At 41.9% G+C, this 20,933-nt stretch overlaps 1 protein-coding gene across 5 annotated transcripts in view; it reads left to right on the top strand.

The window, feature by feature from the left end:
- The window catches only part of inpp5f (inositol polyphosphate-5-phosphatase F), a 271,778-nt gene that overhangs the window by 190,942 nt on the left and 59,903 nt on the right, over nucleotides 1-20,933 (top strand). For 4 of the 5 annotated variants that reach the window (XM_070876665.1, XM_070876663.1, XM_070876666.1 and 1 more), the window contains exons 8-13: nucleotides 5,040-5,219; nucleotides 8,995-9,062; nucleotides 10,678-10,802; nucleotides 14,390-14,467; nucleotides 16,718-16,838; nucleotides 20,486-20,614. In XM_070876665.1, coding sequence (XP_070732766.1) covers nucleotides 5,040-5,219; nucleotides 8,995-9,062; nucleotides 10,678-10,802; nucleotides 14,390-14,467; nucleotides 16,718-16,838; nucleotides 20,486-20,614 — 701 coding nt within the window. The remainder of the gene's footprint in view (nucleotides 1-5,039; nucleotides 5,220-8,994; nucleotides 9,063-10,677; nucleotides 10,803-14,389; nucleotides 14,468-16,717; nucleotides 16,839-20,485; nucleotides 20,615-20,933) is intronic. The other variant, XM_070876664.1, reaches the window with a different exon arrangement.

A 20,933-nucleotide genomic window follows, 5' to 3' on the forward strand; every position in this document is an offset into this window, starting at 1 on the left:
CAGGCAGCGGAAGGAGCATGTGGCAAATCAGTCCACCCCCCTTCCCCCGACAAATGTCTGTCCCACCTGTGACAGGTTCTGTGGCTCTCGTATTGGACTGTTCAGCCACCAAAGGACTCACTTTGGGAGTGGAAGCAAGTCTTCCTCGATTCCCAGGGACTGCCGATGATGATGATGATGATTATTTCAGCAATGGAATCTCGTTGAAGGTTGGGCTCTCTCCTACTGACAATGTCCGTCACGAGCCTGCGCAGATTGAGTAGGCCAGATCCCTGTGTTTGTAGGGACTGGGGTCCTTAACCTTATGGCAGGTTTATAGATTCACATTTTCATGGAGTCAGTGGGCTGTACAGTGAAGTGCAGCTGATGGGGAATTGGGGGTTTGATGTCAGATGGACAGCGGTCATGCAGCGGAGACCTGGAATACATTTACAACGTGCAATTATACAGTGGGAAAGGTCTGTATCAGCAATTGTAGCACAACTTATTTCACTGGCATGTGTGGAAGAGTTTCAGCCACTCAACCTGTCACCAATCATATCAGAGGCCGTATTTGGAGCTGTCATGGAGGCCACTTACTTTGGTGCACTCTACTTCCAGTGTCTCTGCATTTAATGTTAGGACGGTAAAATCTCAATAAATGCAACATCCACAGCAATAGAGGCAGAAAGCAGTGGAAGATACAAGGCCAAGAGGAGGGAGCAGGCCAGTGGAATTAGTTCTGGACCATTCTCCCAAAGCCAGCACAGGTATAATAGGCCAAGTGTCCCCTTTCTGAGTTGTAAATTTCTACAGTTTTTTAACATTTTAATTCTACTAACTTTTTATACCCCTCCAGGTCAGGCAGCATCTGTGGAGAGAGAAATCGAGTTCGTGTTTCAGGACAATGACCTTTCATCAGAGTTCTGGCGCGAGGTCATCAACCTGAAACGTTAACTCTGTTTCTCTCCACTGATGCCGTCTGACCTGAGTATTTCCAGCATTTTCTGTTTTCATCTCATTTGCTTTTGTAACTTTATAACTCCTCCAACTGGATCAATCGAGTTTTTTTTGTAAGAAAACAATTCTATCTCTGTAATGCTGGGAGCAGTGTGCTCTGTGAATGTTTATCATTTTAGACCTGGATTTATATAGTGCCTCCATGTCAAATTCCCAAAGCTGCTAAGATAGCGACTGAATTTCACAAAATAATTGGTTATGTATGCTCTCCACTTTGGCTCCTGGTATGAGACCATTCATGTATTTGGGGGAGGGGAAGAAATGCTGAGAAGATCTGATTAATGGCTTCAAAATTTGTGGCTGGAAGGCCTGAGCTTGGCTTTTTTCACCACAACTCTCTCTGGGGGTGGGATAGCTGATGGAAAAGCAAGAACTCACGCTTGTGACTTAGCACATCCCTGTGTATGTCCCAAAGCGCTTTACAAATGATCAACTTACTTTTTGAAGTGTTGACACTTGTTATTTAAGAAAACATAGCAGCCAATTTCAAAACCTGCACCCACAAACACAAGATCTGACTGCACATGGGACCCCAAGCTCCCTATTAATTTGCCACTTCCCACTTTGACACCTCCATCTTTGGCCAACTACATGGTTATAATGAAACTCAACACAAGCCTGAGGAACAGCTCCTCATCGTACTATTAGGCACTTTATAGCCGCCTGGTCTTAATGAGAATGTTAACTATAGCTCCCACTTTCTCTTTGCCGGGAAGTGCTGATGATGTGATAGGATTATTCCTCAGTATTTAGTGAGAGTTGAGTTGTGTGGAAATTAAATTGAAGCACAGAATAAATTACAGTTGGTTAATGAGGTCAATTTGCATTTCATTTGAAGGTTTGTTGCATACACTCAAATATAACTTCGCATCTCAGCTTTTGTTTTGGCACTTTACAGCCTTCTGGACTAACATTGGGTTCAACAATTTTACACCATAACCTCTGGCCACATTTTGTTTGTTCCCTTTCTTCATCCTTTTTTTAAAAAAACAAACCTTTCCCCCCCCCCCCCCCCTTTTTAATTTGATTTTGTTTCTCTGTTTTCCATGGCAGCCGGTAATTATTCCATCATTCACGCCTTCTCTAGACTCCTTTTGTTTGCTAACTTTGGCCATTACCATCTCAGTTCGGCCCATCATCCCCTTTGCCACTCAAATCTCTTCTGCCTTCCACCCGATCACAGACCTTCCCTTTTGTTCTTCCTCTTCCCCCCTTCCCCCCCCCCCTTCATCTTTCAGGGCCCCAGCACTTCCTTCAGAATCTGTTACATTTCAAACTATTGCCAGTTCTAACAAAGGGTCTTCGACCAGAAATGTTAAATCTGTTTCTCTCTCCACAGATGCTGCCTGACCCGCTGAGATTTCCAGCATTTTCGGTTTTTATTTCAGATTCCAGCATCTGCAGTATTTTGCTTTTGCTTCTCGACCACAGAAAGATGTTGAGGCCAATTCACTAAATATATTCAAGAAGGAGTTAAAGTCCTTACTACTAGGGGGATCAAGGGGTATGGCGAGAAAGTAGGAATGGGGTACTGAAGTTGCATGTTCAGCTGTGAACTCATTGAATGGCGGTGCAGGCTCGAAGGGCTGAATGGCCTACTCCTGCACCTATTTTCTATGTTTCTATGACTTCGTCATGTTTGTTTGGCTTAAAAGTTGTAGTTCCTGAAGAGTATTATTTTGGGGCGGGTAAGCCTCCGTCAAGTGATAAAGGTTTACGTTACAGACACACTGGCTGGTAATTCAGGGTCTACTTTAGTGCCCCCCTGCAGAAGCTTTGACGTCCTCACAAAGTTCTTTCATTCTGTCTGATGCAAATGATACCGGTAAACTAAATACTGACAGGCGTGTAAGAAGGCAGGTGATTATGTAGAAATTACAGGGTGTTGCTTTTGAATTGGGGTGTGTTGGAAGGTCCGAAATTGCAACTAAGCAATGCTTGCAGGCAACGTTCCCGATTGGCTGCACATCCGCGCAGATCTCTGCTGTTTCTCACTGCCCAGGACCGGCTTTTTGCAACGTTAAATTTCGCTCGTGCACGAACCTGTGAATGGGCTGCGCAACCCTTTTTAAAGGGGCCGCACACCCAAAAAATGTTATGGGGAACAGTGCTTGCTGGAATTGCACATTTGAAGCAAATACCTCTACAAAAGGGGAATATGAATCACATTTTGACTCTAGTCGTGTTTAGGTGAGAGCAATTGAAATTTTATTTAGCGGAGTGATTAGCGACACTGTGCGGCTAATGCTGGGTTGAGGTTATCTGGTGGTGTCACTTCTGGGTTGGGCAGTTTGATGTCGCTTTCTCACGCTCAAAGTTCAAAGTTCCAGGAGCTCTGTGCCTTCCTGCTGTTCTTGCTGTTTGCAGTTGTTGCTTGAAATCAATCTGCTAAATTATCATTATTCCTTTTCCAATACTTGCCCTCTAATCTTTTGAAGTGGCCACCTTCGTTCAGTGGGAGCATCCTTGCATGTGAATCAGGAGATCATGGGTTCAGTCCCACTCCAGAGGCTTGAGCACACAATACCTGGTTTGATGTTGTTTGTGAATTTGACCAGTTTGTATTGAGCTTTTGAATCCAACACACTAACAACAACTTGTATTTATATAGCACCTTTTAATGTGGAGAAACGTCCTAAGGCGAATTATGAGAGAAAATTTAAGTAAATTAGAAACACTAAAGATCCCATATCTGATCCTGGGACACGGCTCAGCTCTTAACGTCCAGAGCTTATTTCACGGAGTCCTTTTAAAAGTTTTGCATCTTTTTGGTTGCCATGTTTTCTAAGTTATTGCCGTTGAACTTTGTAATTGCAGGTTTTCCTTAATATAAAGAAATAATGACACTGGAAAAGTGTGATCCTGAAACGAGTATGTTGGTTCAAAAGGATTGTTGGTAGAGGAACACTTCTGTCTACAAAAGACTAATGGCCCAGATATTCCGCTCGGAGGCTTCCCGAGGGCAGACGCCTCCGACCAGAAGTTTTTCACAAAAGTACCTGGTGGTCCTGGAGCAACGTGGACCTGTGGTCCGAGGCCTCCGTTCACAGCCCAGCGCAGAGGCCCACGCAACCTGGGATCATGTGGGCCTGGACCACCAATGAACATGGAGTATTCTCATTGATAATAATGGGAACTCCGTTTGTACGAGCTCCCATTACTATCAATGAGAAAACCCCCAAAACACACATGCAACACAATAAATAAAAAAAAAACACCGTGCATATTTAAAATGAATTTTAATTGAATTTAAACAAATGTGTTAGACTATTTATTTTTTTGAATTTTTAAAAATATTTTAATAGGGGTAAAAATAAACTTACTTTAATGGACAGAATTTTTAACACAAAATTAGTGATTTAATTTTTCTATCTTTTTAAAACTCTTACACTTGTAAAAATAGGCTATATGTCTGCTTTTACCAGGGGTAAGAGTTTGAAGGACATTCGCTGGGCAAATAGCCCAAATCTCTGCGTGAATGTCCTTCTCCCGGGGATGCGTGCAATCTGTCCAACGACATTTTGACAGTTCACAAATACCGGTTCTCGGCACATGCGCATCGTATGCTGAGAACGCAGACTTGTCAGGCCTCTTCGGGCGCCTGTACACATCGAACACATCGGAGAGGCCGCAATTTACTGCCCATTCTCATTGAGGGGTTCAGATGACAAGATATTAATTACTCTGAGATTGCTGCAGGCTCTGTATATATTGAAGTGTATATATGCAGTCCCATGCACTTCAGAGGGAGAGGAGTCACTTCATTTAGTTTTTTTTAAACCTGTCTGGCAATGGCAAGCAAGATAAATATTGATTGCCAGTTTTTATGACTTAATGTCCACGTGGAGAGGATAATGGCTGCATTGTAATAAGTTTAATTACTCTGAACTATGTTTAATTTAAATCGCATAGTAATTATTATTATTCTTGTTCGGCAGTTGTATAGCTATGGTGTAGAACATGTAATGGAATTTATGACTCACCTGTGGGTTATGAATAAACTGCAGCTCCTATCATGTGCCATGTTTGAATTTCTACAGGTATGCGCTATAAACGCCGTGGAGTAGATGAAAATGGAAATGTGGCGAATTATGTGGAGACCGAGCAGTTAATCCACGTCCACAGTCACACACTCTCATTTGTCCTCTCACGTGGGTCAGTGCCTGTGTTTTGGAGTCAGATTGGGTATCGCTATAATCCTCGGCCGCGGTTGGACAAACGTAAGTGAGAAAGGTGGATCTCCACACTTCAGTGCCAGCAGGTGATGGAGAATTAGAATTGTTTTAACACAACACTGCGACTATGGTTGAAGGAACCAATTTATTTTGTAAACTGAATCTTAGAATGATTAACATAATTGCCGTACCTTTATATATAAAGGATGAGTGCAATGGATGGGCTGTACTGGGGGAATTACAACATGTGAAAAACAACATGTACCTATCATTTTATTCCCGTCCGATTCCAATTGTGTGTATTTCAGTGCCTCCGGTACAATTGGCTTTATTAGTTTCAGTATCAGCTATTCAGCCGATGCCAAACTCCTGAAACAAGCGCTGTACTCCGAGCTACGTCACGGCATGTGAGTCCCAGGAGGACAGAGAAAACGCTTCAAGGACACCCTCAAAGCCTCCTTGAAAAAATGTAACATCCCCACCGACTCTTGGGAATCCCTGGCCCAAGACCGCTCAAAGTGGAGGAGAAGCATCCGAGAAGGCGCCGAACCCTTCGAGTCTCTTCACCGGGAGCACGCAGAAGCCAAGTACAAACAGCGGAAGGAGCGTATGACAAATCGAGCATCCCTCCAACCACCGTCTGTCCCACCTGCAACAGAGACTGTAGGGTCCCGCATTGGTCTCATCTGTCACCTTCGCACTCACTTTAGTGTAGAAGCAAGTCATCCTCCACTCCGGGGGACTAAGGAAGGAAGAAAAAAACTGGAGCAAGATATCGTCGCCAACTTCCTTCCTTACATTTGCTCGATGTTGATCAGTTTCCCTGGTTTGAGGCATCCGTCACAGTATTAATAATGATAATGTGTGGAATAAGATCATTCGGCCTCTAAACTTGCACCTTCCAGTTGACCACCATTAATTGCACTGTCAGGGACTTGGGGTGTACAGTAATACATAAAAATGGCAACATGGAGCAGGACATTTGGCTCCACCAATCCGTGTCACCATTTACTCTGCACATAAGCGAATAGTTCTAATCACATTTACCCACCCTGTTCCCATGTTTCTTCAGCCCCTTTTCCTCTTGAATATTGACATGGTTGTTTTCCTCCTCAGCTAATCCTGGAAGTGATTTGTGCCTCTTCGCAACTAAGTTTCTGCTGCCCCCCCCCCCCCCCCCCCCCCCCCCCGTTTTAAATCTTTTACATTGCATCTTGTATCTATGGCCCTTCATTCTTGGCTCCTCAACTATTAAACCGTCTACTTCCATCTATCCTGTCACATCCTTTCATAAACTTCTATCATATCTCCCCATAATCTGTGTTCTTATTTAAAAAAGAAAAGAAATGTTGTCAAGTCTACCTTCATACTTGCATTTCCTCATACCAGGCAGCCTCCTGAATCTGCATCATACCCGCTCTAAAGCCTCCATATCCTTTCGATGGTGCGGAATCCAATACAGCATGTAGTACTCTGAGATCGTAAGGCTTTATATTGACTAGTTATTACCTCTTGGCTTTTACATTCTGTATCTCATGATTAAAAAGTAGAATTCCATTGGCTTTTACTTTACGGCTTTATCAACCTGATGTGCTGCCTTTAATATTCTGTGAATCTGTATTCCCCAAGTCCATCTGCTCGACTACAGCACCAAGCCTACTTTCAGACTATAGCTACTGTTGTTTTTTTTCACCAAAATCTATATCTCATACTTACTGGCATTGAATTCTATCTGCCACTTTTTAGCCCATTTACCCATCTTATCAGTATCTCTGCAGCTTTCTTGATCTTCTGACCCCATTATACATACCTAACTGCTCTTTTTTTCCCTTCGAAACAAATTTTGATCCAGTTTGCTCTCCTTTCACTAATTCCATGACCTCTTGATCTTCTCCAGTAATCTCCCATGTGGTACCTTGTCGAAGGCTTTCCTAAAACCCATGTACCCTACATCCACTACATTTCCCCCATCTACCATGTCTGTTATCCACATAACTGGCCGAATGTGGTGAATAACCGCAGGGAAAACTTTCAAGCAAAGATGTGTGCTGACACCATCAGCTCTCCTGGCAGCCCCCACCCGCATGTCCGGAAAGCTCTCTTGCATGCGTGCATCGTTTGCGAATATTTTCACAGCACTCTGATGTGTTTTGCTGATGTTTTTACTTTGGACAAAACATGTGTAATGTTGTTTGGGTTTATACGTCCGGTTGTATATCCAAATATCCGGAAGGAAGTATTCGTTTAAACTTGGCAGATAGTCCGACATCATCGGTACCATATGGATTTTAGTACTTCCCATCCCTCATGGGAACCTTATGTGAGACTCCAGAGGCAATTCAATGAAAAGCTCAGCACAGGTAAATGAGTTGGACTGGTGGTTACCCTTGAGATCTCAAACTATCAAAACATGACATTTGTTATTACATTGTGAGGTCCTGTGGTGTTGAATTCTGCCATAGTCCTGTAATAAAAGGTAAAGTTTCCAGAACTGTTAATAAAACCTTAGCAATTTTTTTTTAACAGCTGACTTGGGAGACATAATAAAAGAAAACCCTTTGGCAAAGAATTTTTATGTGAGCTGCTTGAAAGAAAGCCATAACGAATTGATGCCCTGCACAAATTGTGTTATGATATGTGAGGGAGCATTCCCCTCTATAGCTTCTACCAGGAGGTACCGAGCCCAGGCTTCATCACTGCTCCCATTGCTTCGCTCATTTTGTTGGAGCAGCTGGCTGGGGATGTACAGAATCGGGACAGACGGAGCTGCCAGTTAGTGAAATGCCCCATCGAGTAGCTCCTAACTGAGTACTGACAAAACTCTCCACATGTGAATATTAAAATCTCATTTACCTACAGACTGGATACACACAAGCCTTGGAGAAGAGATTTCAACTGCGAATATATCACTCTTGCCTACTTTGCAATTTGTTTGTTTCGCTCCACTTAATTTGTTCTCGTTCTTGGCACCCGTTAGCCACTTAATTTGCTGCTCTATTGTTTACTGTTGTAAACCTACTAAATATGGGATTGTTTGTAAAGCTATTCTGTCGGTCAATGCACAACCATGTGTTTTTTAAAGCCATTTTGCTGACTTAAAAAAAAACAGTTCTCTCGTTAAGGGGCCGCCCATTTAAAATTGAGATGCGGAGGAATTTCTTCTGAGGGTTGTAAATCTATGGAATTCTCTGCCCCAGAGAGCTGTAGAGGCTGGGTCATTGAATATATTTAAGGTGGAGATAGACAGAATTTTGAGCGATTAAGGGAATAAAGGGTTATGGGGAGCAGGCAGGGAAATGGAGCTGAGTCCATGATCAGGTCAGCCATAATATTGAATGGTGGAGCAGACTCGAGGCATCAAATGGCCTACTCCTGCTCCTATTTCCTGTGTTCTTATGGTCCTTGTCTTTTTGAAGATTGAGCGGTCAGGAGGTGCTGCTCTTGTCTCCCTTTTAATGGTGTGGTGATGTTCGAGGAATAATGGTTGTGCTGAAGTGTTATTGTGCTAAACCTGAGCAGTAGTTGTTGAAGTGAGCTCATTCTATTTGGCAGCAAAGTGTGCCTGGTGTATACGGTGCACCACAGCCATATAGTCGAAGCTCAGGGCTATGCTACTAAAGTGAGATGGTTCCACCTGAGGTAAAGACATTCGCCGGGGATGTTGCTGCAAAAGTTGATTTAGATTAATTACAAATTCCCCGAATTACTACCCTTCCCTGTAGATGGGGCAGTGCCTTTCACTGCTTCCAATTCTCCCCAAGCAGTCTGTAGACTTGTTCCAGTGTCTGATTTGGTAATTTGAATGTTTTGATGTGTGCAGCTGAAGAGGAGACAACCAGCAAGTTTGCAGCACACTTTGAGGAGCAGCTGAACATTTATAAGAAACAAGTGAGTTACTTTCTTTTCCCTTTTGTCTCGATAGAATTCATTGCAATTTGTGTACTGAACAATTTTAGGCTGTCTGTGTAGTTTCTGCTTTAACCTCTGTTTTTGTGCGTGCAATTTTTTATGTATCAAGTGAGCTTTATACATTCCATATATCCTTATGAAAATTTTTTATTCTTGCACAAGTAAACAGCAATACCCCAATTATGAAGCATCCTTGAACACTGCTCTAACGATTACCCCGACATATCTGTCGTTATTTGCCAATGTGTCTGTATCGTGCTGTGCCCTTCGAGTTGTGTGGGCAAATAATATTCCTCTTCTCTTTCCCCATCCCTCTCAGCTCTTCAGTTGGTCACTGAATTGTTCGAGACACAAAAGGCATCAAGGGGTATGGGGGAAAAGCAGGAATATGGTGTTGAGATAGAGGATCAGCCAAGATATTGAATGGCGGTGCAGGCTCGAAGGGCCGAATGGCCGCCTACTGCTCCTATTTTCTATGAAATATGAGTGTGACGTCTTGTTAATGACATTGTTTAGATTAGGAACTTGTCACATGGAGAATTGCTGAGGCAAACTTGTGCTCTGGCATTTGACAGCAGAACACTGGAGCACCAGTTGCTTGAGCTGTTGCACTGTCCTCCTTCACCCTTACTCCTGAAGATGTAGGAAACAAGTATGTTTGCAGTCTGTGGATTGTGCAAGTCACAGATGTTGGTTTTCAATGTAAAAACACTGCCGATGTTCAGAGTCTGATTGATTAAAATTAGTTTCTTAAATGTTTGTGTCTGCCACTAAAATGTGAAATAGGATGGGGGAAGTAATTCATTTGATATATTCTATGTAATACTGTTTTTGATGTGTGTGTGCGCACTATTTAATCAACAACCCATGTGAATTCAGTCTGTCACCTTTTAATGGTCCTGGGTTTCACTCTTGCTTTGACCTGCTGTGAACTTTATCTTTATTACTCCCAACTCGCCAGTTTAAGGTCTCATTTTGCGTGGGCTTATTTATGAAGCATTTTATTGTTTCTATAGCACCTGAATCCAACACTGACTTGGCTTAAGCCCACTGAGCTATATAAACACTTTATGATGGCATGTCCGCCACCCAGTTTCATAATCCTCAGCAGACATGTGTTAACATAATCTCCTTTTTGTGACATTGGTTCAAGTTATCATGAGAACTGTATTTATCCAGTGATGTTTGGGGTACTTAATATTTGAATTGGTGTTTTAATTCTGTTGTTCCAGTGCTTCATTTGTGTGCTATAGACAGCACTCATTTGTAAAGCAACATAATCAACCTGTGTTTATATAGTGCCTTTAATGCAGTAAAAGATCCCAATGCGCTTCACAGGAGTGCTGTCTCAAAATTGGACACCGAACCACATGGGGAGATAGGTTTTAAGGAGCGTCTTAAAAAAGGAGGGAGGGGTATAGAGATTTAGGGAGACCCAGGCAGCTCTGTTCACCAGCAAATTTGATGACTTTCTAATCTTTGCACTAATTGGCTACTTTGCACTAAATGGGATTCCAGTCTCTGTTAAAATGAGCCTTCAATAATTTGAGAATATAGCATTGCATTCAATTGATGTTTTTTGTTCAATCTCTAGGTTATTGTCAGCCTAGTAGATCAGACTGGAAGAGAGAAAATAATTGGAGATGCCTTTCTTAGACAAGTTCTGCTCTACAATAACCCAAGCCTCACCTACGTAACCTTTGATTTCCATGAGCACTGGTAAGAACCAAAGACTATGGTTATAGATTGTGATTGAAGATCTTTGCATGGCTGTTCTCGGGCTTAAAATGTTTTTTTTTTTAAAGATGGCTTAGCCTGCAATATAGTGCAGTTAATAATAAGGCCATGAAGGGGTCACAAGTGTTCTAGACAGAGTAGATAGAGAAACTGTTTCCATTGGTGGAAGAGTCGAGAACCAGAGGACTCTGGTTTAAGGTGATTGGCAGGAGAACCAAAGGTGACGTGAGGGGAAACCTTTTTAGTGAGTGGTTAGGATCTGGAATGCCCTGCCTGAAAGGGTGGTGGAGGCAGACTCAATCCTGGCTTTCAAAAGGGAATTGGATAAGTACCTGAAGGAAAACAAACTTGCAGGGCTATGGGGTAAGGGTGGGGGAATGGGACGAGCTGAAGTGCTCTTGCAGAGAGCCGGCATGGGCTCAACGGGCCCAATGGTCTCCTTCTATGCTGTAATTATTCTATGATTCTATTAGACTGATATTTGATGTGCATTCAACTCTACATTGTAGCAGTGCACAGTGATCTGAATCTAACCGGGATGCAGAGGATACAAAAAAATTTGTTTTTTTTCTCCTTCCAGTACAGCATCAAAGTAAGTCAGATAAATGATTAGATTTGTTCTCCCCTCCACCTGTGTGGGTGGTTAGGTACCAGGTATCTCCCTTTCCCTGCAGCTTAGTGTGCTAATTCTAAAATCCCATGATTTTCTTTAGTTCAATATTTGTACGATTTGGGAAGTGTTATTTTTTAGTATAATGTACAAAATGTCATTTTACTTAAACATTTAAATTGTAATGATCTTTCTAGACAAAAAAATAATCGACAAAAGAGCTATGTGAGGGTTTGATTAATATTGTGCAGCAAGTGTGATTTTCAGTGTTGTGGAAGTGTTTGAGTGGATCAGACTCTCGGGCAGTTAGATTCAGGGGAAAGTAAATGCAGGATTCAAACCAACTCTGACACCAGCTGTCTGTGTTTTATGTGGGCTGTCAACATTCACAATCCAGTGTCTGTTCATGTCTACAGTTGAAAATCAACAGAGCTGGTATTTAGACAGTCCTCGCTCCACATAGCTGCCTGATCACTCACTCTGGTTTTTGTTAGTTGCATGTTACTGCACAGACCCACAGTCAGGATTGGGAGTGGGAAAGATGGAAATGTGTGTCGCTAACTCTGCCGATCATTGACAATGGAAAAGCAATTTGTCTTGTGTGCGAGTGTAATAATTTTTCATCTCTCAGCGCTGTAATAAGTGAATATCCAAAAGATAATGTTTGTTTTGGATGACCTTGTGATTTTTAAAATGTTTGTCTTCATTTCTAAATACATCATGGAAATGAAGTAATCACCACTGGTCACCAGGATATAATGTAAATATTTTTTATACATGCTAACAATTGGGTGTGGGGGTGGGGGAGAGTGGTTGAAGTTCAACTGAACAATGATCTAATACGAGACATTTCTGGTTACTTGTGTTTAAGAATGTAATTAATGAGTACCACTAAGGCAAATGACTACCAAAATAAAATGCTGAGGACTGCCAAAGATTAGCTTGCAATTATTCATGGAGTTCAGGTAGCATGGCTCTGCATGTAACCGAGGAGGGAGAGCCTTGCGTGCGGCGCCTGTAGTCTTTCCTATTAAAAGCAAGCTTGTGCTATCGATTCCTTGCAACTACACATCAGTTTTTTGGTCTCCGTTTATTCATCCGTGTACAACAGCTACACTGTCAAACTAAACGACTGAATAAGGCATATATGATTCATTCAGATACTAGTCCATCATTGGGAATATGGGACCAGAGAAGATGATTGTGATTTATTAGGCTGGGCCCGAAGTTTATTTTCTTTTTTAAAAAATCTGTTCTGTTGTCTATTGTAATTCTTGATTGTTTCAAAGTAGCTCCGTCTTGAATTTTCTGAGGCTAGCTGTCTCCTTGAGCAGTCTGTTTCACACAGTTACCACCCTTTGTGGAATAATTCAATCTAAGCTATCTGTTCACCTTCCCCTTTTCTGCGTTTTGATTCCATGCCCCCTGAGCAGAGTATGTTATGTTAAACAATTAGTGTTCAGTTTATGTTGGCCACATTATAATCTCAAAGATTAATGAGGTCTTCCCTGAGCCTCCTGCACTTCAGTGTAAAATGATTGGCCAACTGAGTTCCCATTGGAGAGCATGTTTGAGTTTTGATGTGCTCTTTTGTAGTCTAAGCTAATAAATTCATTAATGCTGATGTGCGTTTTCAATATAGTAGGCTATTAAAGAATTATTTACACAGCGTAGCTACCATTTCACACAACAACCTCTCGCCACACTGTACTGCCTTCTGCCTCAATGGAACTGAGTTGCTCCTTTTGCTTTCCGGTTACCTCGTCTCTTTGATGCTTTTGACACTACAAGTTGTCGTGTCAGCTGTGGCTCAGTGGGTAGTACACTCATCTGAGTCCGGAGGTTGTGGGTTCAAGTCCCACTTCAGGAATTTGAACACACAAATCTAGGCTGACACTCCAGTGCAGTGCTGAGGAAGTGCTGCACTGTCAGAGGTGCCGTCTTTCAGATGAGACGTTAACCCAAGGCCCCGTCTGCCATCTCAGGTGGATGTAAAAGATCCCATGGCACTATTTCGAAGATGATCAGGGGTTGTTGTGTCCGTGTCCTGGCCACTATTTATTCCTCAATCAACATAACAAAAACAGATTATCTGGTCATTATCACACTGATGTTTGTGGGAGCTTGCTGTTTGCAAGTTGGCTGCCGCATTTCCCACATAACAGGGACTACACTCCAAAAAGTACATAATTGGCTGGAAAGTGCTTTCAGACATCCAGTGGTCATGAAAGGCGCTATATAAATGCAAGTCTCTTTTTTTTTTTTCTTCTGACTGCCACAGATTTGTTGGTGTCAGCAATGGGGCTAGTGGTGAACTGGTCCAGGGATGGCTAGCATTTGGTTTATTCTAGGTTTTGCTGTTAAATTTCAGTTTGCAAATCTACATGATGTATCTGGGCTTAAGTTCCCAATGGCAGGAACTGGACCATGTCAAGTTGTAGTGACTTCTGTATAAATGTTTAATTTTCATGTTTCAGATATTTGTAACCCCGCCAGGATAAATTATTCTTGAAAGGCAGCATCGCTGTACAACTCAAAATGCGGCTTGCCTTGTTTATAGCTGATTAAGTCGGTGCATTACCTATGCTGTGGGGAAGTGCAGTGGCTGAGGGAGCAGCACCCTGGAATGCAGAAAATCCGAATCCATCGATTGTACTGGTTGTAAACATGAACAAGCTGCCCCCAACCCTCCAACCCCCCACACCCCCTGTCCCTCAATCTGCTCAGTGCTCTCACTATCCTAGAAAGTGCTCAAAGTCTCAATGTGGCGAGAGTGACAAGTGTAAGTTTCATTCGTTTTGTGTGACTGCTGCTGTTTCCCTGTAAAGATTCACTTTTTTAAAACGATAAAGCTAAGGACACCACTCTCTTGCACCTGTGTCCTAATGTTTATATTTTAAAATGATTTGCGTTCAAACCAAAATGCCATAGGAACTGAAGTGACTTCTTTCTTTTCTAGTCGAGGAATGAAGTTTGAAAATGTGCAGACTCTTACAGATGCTATCTCTGATATCATCACGGACATGAAATGGGGCTGGTCAGTATCTCAACTTACTACTGTTCAGAAAAGGGTGCAAGACTTACTACAGTAGTAAGTGTCTGTGTTGTAATGACAAGTTCATAAAACCAAAGACAATCTACTGGGCTGTCAACATTCCACTACATTATGAACATTCACTTGTGATCATTTGCACTGCGACAGTAAAGCTGTTTAGACTCGTAACATATAACTTTGATCATTTATATCTAATCCTCATCACATTATGGGCTGTCTATGATTATCATCACAGCTGCCCTGGACATTAGGGATTTCCTAAATTAATTGTTGTCTTTACTTTGTTGCAATAGTTCATTAAAAAAAAAATGATGATTTTTAGCACCTGACACTGAGAAGTTGATAACAAAAATATGCATCTATAGGGACTGTAGGACTGACTAGGAAACAGCATTGCGAAATTTACAAGTGTCAATTCTTACCCATAATCCACATGCTAAGATTGACCGGAGAAGTGCCATTCCCCCCTCTGCAGGAGAGGACAGGAAATTGGATGGTGAGCCAATGTGAGCTGTTCCTGCAAACAGTGCAATGGCCAGAGGCCTGGGAGCACATCTCGTGCCCACCCTCTTGGTCTGGAAGTGGAGAGTACTGCAAAGACTAGACGGGGGAAAGAAAGATGAACATTGCAACAAAAAGTATACAATTGTGTACCGAGTGGTGCAGTGGGTTCCTGCTCTGTTACCTGGGTTCAAATAGAGTCCAGATTGATGGGATGAAGGACTCCTTTTCCATTGGGAAAGGTCCTACAAACAATGAGATTGTGCAGTCTCAAACCAGCTTTGTGGGTGCTCTGCACGTAACTGCCCAAGCAAAACCTGAATTCACACTTGGATTCCAATGAGGCATAGTGTGGCTGCTGTGGAAAATGGCAACGTTCATATTTTTTGCAATGAGGGATCTTTTTTGAGGTTAGGATTAAAGCATTTATTTTAGTAAAGGGACACTACATTTATCTCGTGCTATGGGAGTGCTTGGAGCTTGTCGCTGGGTGCTCAATTTCGTAGCTCTGATGTGATTGAACATAAATATTTCAACATGCACAAACTGCTGCTGTTCTTGAAATGATATATGTTGTGCTCCAACATTCACTGTAATAACTTGTCCAGCGTGTTTCTGCTGAGCGTATCGAGCTCTATTTATATTTAAAACAAAGTGGGATTGGAGACACAGAAGTTCTGATTAAGTGTAAAAATATTAAAATACCAAATGATGTTGGAAGTATTTTGAGAAATACATCCTACTTGAATCCGAATGTTGGAGCATATATCTATACCTTTATCAGCCTATCCCCATTGTCAGACTTTAAAATAATGAGATATTTTGCATGGAACTCCTGTGATGCAACATGAAGTCCTGCTGCAGTGACTTGAATGAGAATGGGCCACTCCGGCACAATTGTAATGGAATGCTATAACTGGGGGATGACGGAGATGCTGGCCAGTGTACAGATATCTTGCCTTTACGTTAGATTCTGTGACTATAATTCCCTGGTGAGCGGAGATCTGATTCAAGTGCCCAATTTTACAGTTCACAGCGAGCACTCCGACTAAAAACGAGGTCTTGTGGAAAAATATGCTACCTTTTTATTCTCCATAGGACGTATGTCGTTGCTGCTCCTTGTAATACGGTTCAGGGACAACAGCATCTCTGTAGGTGGCTTGTGCCTTTTAAGTCCATGAAACAACACTCCCACACAGAATTTTCACTGTTAACTAAAGACATTGTTTTTCTGAGCCAGCGGCTTGTTGCCCTGCTCTGCACTGTGGAAACAGGAAGTGTTTGCATTCCCCGCTGGTGGAAAGAATGTCACAGCACAGATTCATCTGGTGGAGAGCATTTGTTGGCAGAGGATTAATTCTCTGCAAATGCTGGCATTTTCACTCTTAAAGGGAGGGTTGTTTTTTGTTCATGTTGGTATGATGTGGTATTAACATAACCTGGTGTCGGAGTGATCGCAGGGCAGGCAAACCATTACAACGAGCAAAATACTGTGGATGCTGGAATCTGGAATATAAACAGAAAATGCTGGAAATCTCCGGGTCAGGCAGCATTTGTGAAGAGAAAGCAGAGTTAACGTTTCAGGTCGATGACCCTTCGTCAGAACTGGAGTGTTCAGAAAGAACACTTTCTTAATGAGCACTGAAAGGGGGAGGGGCAGAAAGAACAAAAGGGAAGGTCTGAGATAGGGTGGAAGACAGGAGGCTAACCATTGTTTCGATTTCAATACAGGGTTGATCAGGCAGGAGAGATTTGCAAACAGGAAGGAATCTTCAGGGTGAACTGCATGGATTGCTTGGACCGGACAAATGTGGTTCAAGCTGCAATTGCACGAGTGGTCATGGAACAACAGGTATGAAAACGCCAGGTAATCTGTGGTTGAGACTTCAGAAAAAAAATACAATATTTGAGTGTCTGATCTCCAGTATCCTCTCCAGTTTAACGTTTAACATAACTCAGTCTTTCTCTTCTCTCTAACCCCCCCCTGAGTCCGTGTGAACAAGGGTATTGAGGTTATTGTGTAGTGTTGCAATGAATGTAAAAATATGAATTTATCTTGACAATCGTTTATCAGTAAAATTCACAGCATCTACTTTACATATATTCACTGTTCTCCTCCTTCGTTGGTCATCACTTGACAAACTTGCAATGATTACACATTAATTGGCAATTCTTCAGAGATGCCATTGCATAGCAGCTGAATTCGGCATCCAACCTGTCGAAATGAAGGTTGCCACCAGGAAAAGAAGAATTTAAAATCAAGTGCCCATTCGCTTCACAGTAACCTCTGTAACTAGTGTATCCATTATACCCAATCAATACTCGAGTGACTTACCAGATGGTCGTCTCCTCTTGACTGGAACCCAATCACAGTTGGCACTGAACCCTGGTTAGATGAGTTCTTGTATCCGGCCTCCAGGTAGCTGTTGGCTAGGTCTGAGTTTCCTCATCAGCTGTGTGAGGGACATCTGCTGTCAGTATGGTGGAAGGGCAGCTTGCAGCCTTCATTTTGAATGCTCCTTACCAGGCTCGCTTGTTGCCAACTGCTAAATCCAAGTCATTACCTGGACTTGTCCCACCCCACCTCCCCTCTTTCTCCCCCCCCCCCCGCCCCCCACACACTCATTGACAGGTCAGATCTCTCCCTTTCTACCATTATCACTTTCTGCCACAAATCCATCTCATGATTTGATCCGGTATCTTACAAGTGGATTGAAAGAAGTCCTTTCATTGCATACGAGTGAAAATGGATTTTCAAAAAGAGAACAGCAAAGAAGTGTGAGGTTAATGAGGTTTCTTTCCACTGCTGCAGGACTCTGGTTTGAGTGTAGCTTTTCTGGTTCAATTTAAAATTTATTAACCTTACTACAGTTCTCTAACATAGTAACAGAAAAACACACGCAGTGGTGTATTCAGATTGTGAGGAGAATAGAATAGATAGGCAGCAGTCTGAATAAAACTTGTAACGTCTATGAAAATACTGAACTGTGATATTGGCCATCACCGACCTCCCAGAGCTGCGTTACGGCACCAGTGTAGTGGCTCAGGTCACGAACTTCTGGACTAAGTTGCTTTTGGTTTCAGGTGCCTTGCGTAACTGTTTCAGAACTAAAGCAAAACACAAGATGGCCCAACCCATACTTTAAAGAAAAATTATACAAGTTCTGAAGATGCTGTTGCACTCATTGTATTGTTGCCTCAGTCACTTTTTAGAGGCTTCATTACAGAGAGTTTTAAGAACTGAGAGCATATTGTGCAGCAGAGGTCTTCTCCAGGATGGGGCAAAACCAACCAAAGCACAATTCTTGTCTGCTAATCACTGAATGATATTGGGGCTTTGTGGCAGGCAATGATAGAGTGAGTCCTCATCTTCTGAGTGAAGATGTGATACAGTGGGTGGGGGTTATTGTTCTGCAACCCATATAAAGTAAGATCCAGCAATGAATTAAAAGATTAATAGAATCTTGAATGTACCCTTCAGTGTTACTGTCCAACATATGTCGTTTAGACATCTGATTTTCGGTTCAATCCCAGCTACATTCTTACCTGGTTAACCCAGAGCCTATCTAGTGAATCCAGTCAGGTTAAGAGATCTGCACTTAAATTTTACTAATGTAGATTTGAGATTTCAAACTTTGTAACAATGTATCCATTGGTTTAAGTGATTAAAAAGTTAGGTGTGAAGTACACAAATTCTTGAAGGAGCAATAAGTTTGCACAGTTAATATTACAGTTGTGACATATTGACCAGTTTTTTTTCTCTAGGAGTTTGTTCATCTTGAAGCACGATTTATATTAAACCTTACTGATTTATTTTCCATAGATTGACCAGGAAAGTTATTGTAAGCTGGAAAACTAATTCTGGAGAGAACAAATCATTTGCCCATGTAGTTAGCTGTGCAGCATCATAAATTGGTGTGTGTCCTGTCTGACACATGATCAGCATAGTCTCCTATCATAGATTGTGAAAGTGCATTCACTGTTGAATGCTGTCATTATGGCCCCAATTTTCCCCAGGCAAAAATAATGGCATACACTGACCTGAACACAGTGATGGTAATTGAAAATAAAATGTAGGAAGAGGTGCAAGAAATGTTGGCCCTGCATATGTGAGGTGGGGGGAGGCGGAAATCAGAGAAGATGTCACATCTCCGGTCTTGAGGGAGTCTTAATTACAAATAAGGAATAATATTAGAGAAGTTGGCAGAGGGTAATTATTGACAAAGTAAATCATTATTTAATTGCAGGTTTTATTCACATTTCACTAAGTTAAAGATTGTATCACAGTACTAAACAATTGCAAATTCAATTTAGCAGTTAAAACATAAATTTCACATTTGTTGAATAGAATTTAACTGCTTTTTATTTTACTTTAATAATTTTTTTCCTCTTTCCCTTCACCACCGACACTGAATAAGTTGAGTTTTCCAAATGAAGAATTTTAGTCACATGGATGGCTCATTGCCCTTCCACTCATGAGGTGCGGATTCCGATCCATTTCAGACTGATGGGCTGAGATTCTCTCCTCTCTGCTAGCTCTAAGGGGCCTGAGATGAAAGCTTGGCCTCTTCCAATTCCATTCAGAGTGGGTGTGGGCCCACTGCACTAAATCGACCAAAATAAAACCTAGATTGGCATTAAATATAGACTCATTGAGAATGATGACTGAATTGACTGTTTGAATGGAGAATATAGAGAAATGGAAACATTCACCTTGGTGCAAGTGAGGCCCTCATTGAGGTTGGACTTGAGGTCCATTGTGGGAGAGTAGAAGGGGCTTTACTTTGACCTGGGACTGCATGATGCACTGGAGTAGGAAAGTGGCCCATTCCCAGTCGTGTGTCAGCTTGGCTTAGTTGATGGTACAGAGTCAAAGTTGTGGGTTCAAGCTTAACTCCAGGACTTAATCAGACACTTCAATACTGTACTGTCAGATATTGTCTTTCACCTAAATCAAACTCTTCTACCTGTTCAGGTAATTGTAAAGATGTCGCAGAGCTGTTGGAAGAAGAGCAGGATGATCTTCCAATGTTCTAACGTCCCTCACTGGGCAAACATAACTAAAAACAGTCTGTGGGACCGTGCTGTGCACATATTGGCTCTTGTGTTGCTTACATAAATAACTGCACTTAAAAAGTAATTAATCAGATGTGAAGTGTTTTGGGCATCTTCAGGCCATAAGATGCTGTAAAAGTGCATTTTATTCCCTTCCACTTTTTATTTAAATAGCATCAAAAATATCGATTGAGATTGTACATGTGTTCTTTCATAGCAAAAAGGGAATTGCTATGATACTGCACTGCCATCTATCTGACATGGCTATATACTAGATTCTTGATAGCAGATCCCAGGCTGTACTACAGTGGAGTCCAAATATATTGAATTGTACAGCATGGATTGATTGTCTTGCAGACATGTGATGCAAATATAGCAGCCTTGCAAAAATGTAAATTTCAATTCATGTTTCTGATGTTTCCTCTCAACCCTCCCATCTTTCAGCTGAAAAAATTGGGAGTCATGCCACCTGAACAGCCGCTGCCTCAGAAATGCTATCGGATTTACCAGATCATGTGGGCCAACAACGGAGACACAATCAGCAGGCAGTATGCTGGGACGGCTGCGTTAAAGGTAACATTCACTCCATTTAACTGATTGGAGAGGTTTTTCTCATAGGAAGAAGTCTCCCCTTTATACAGTGACATATTTGGAGTCCTATATTGTTCTGAAATTGTGTGGAGGAGAATTACATTGATATTAGTATAATTATGTATCCATGCTCTAGTATAGACGTTTCCTGATTGTTCCCTCTGGAAGTGTTCATGATTGACAGCTGCATGTACTTGGCTCAAAATAGCTGAGCAACAGATGGTTTTAGGCTCTGAAGGTTTGTTACCAACTGAAGTTAGTAACTAATGATACAATTAATCAAGAACTTCAGTTCCTCACC

This window comes from Pristiophorus japonicus, chromosome 3, assembly GCF_044704955.1.
Source record: "Pristiophorus japonicus isolate sPriJap1 chromosome 3, sPriJap1.hap1, whole genome shotgun sequence".
Classification (NCBI taxonomy): Eukaryota; Metazoa; Chordata; class Chondrichthyes; family Pristiophoridae; genus Pristiophorus; species Pristiophorus japonicus.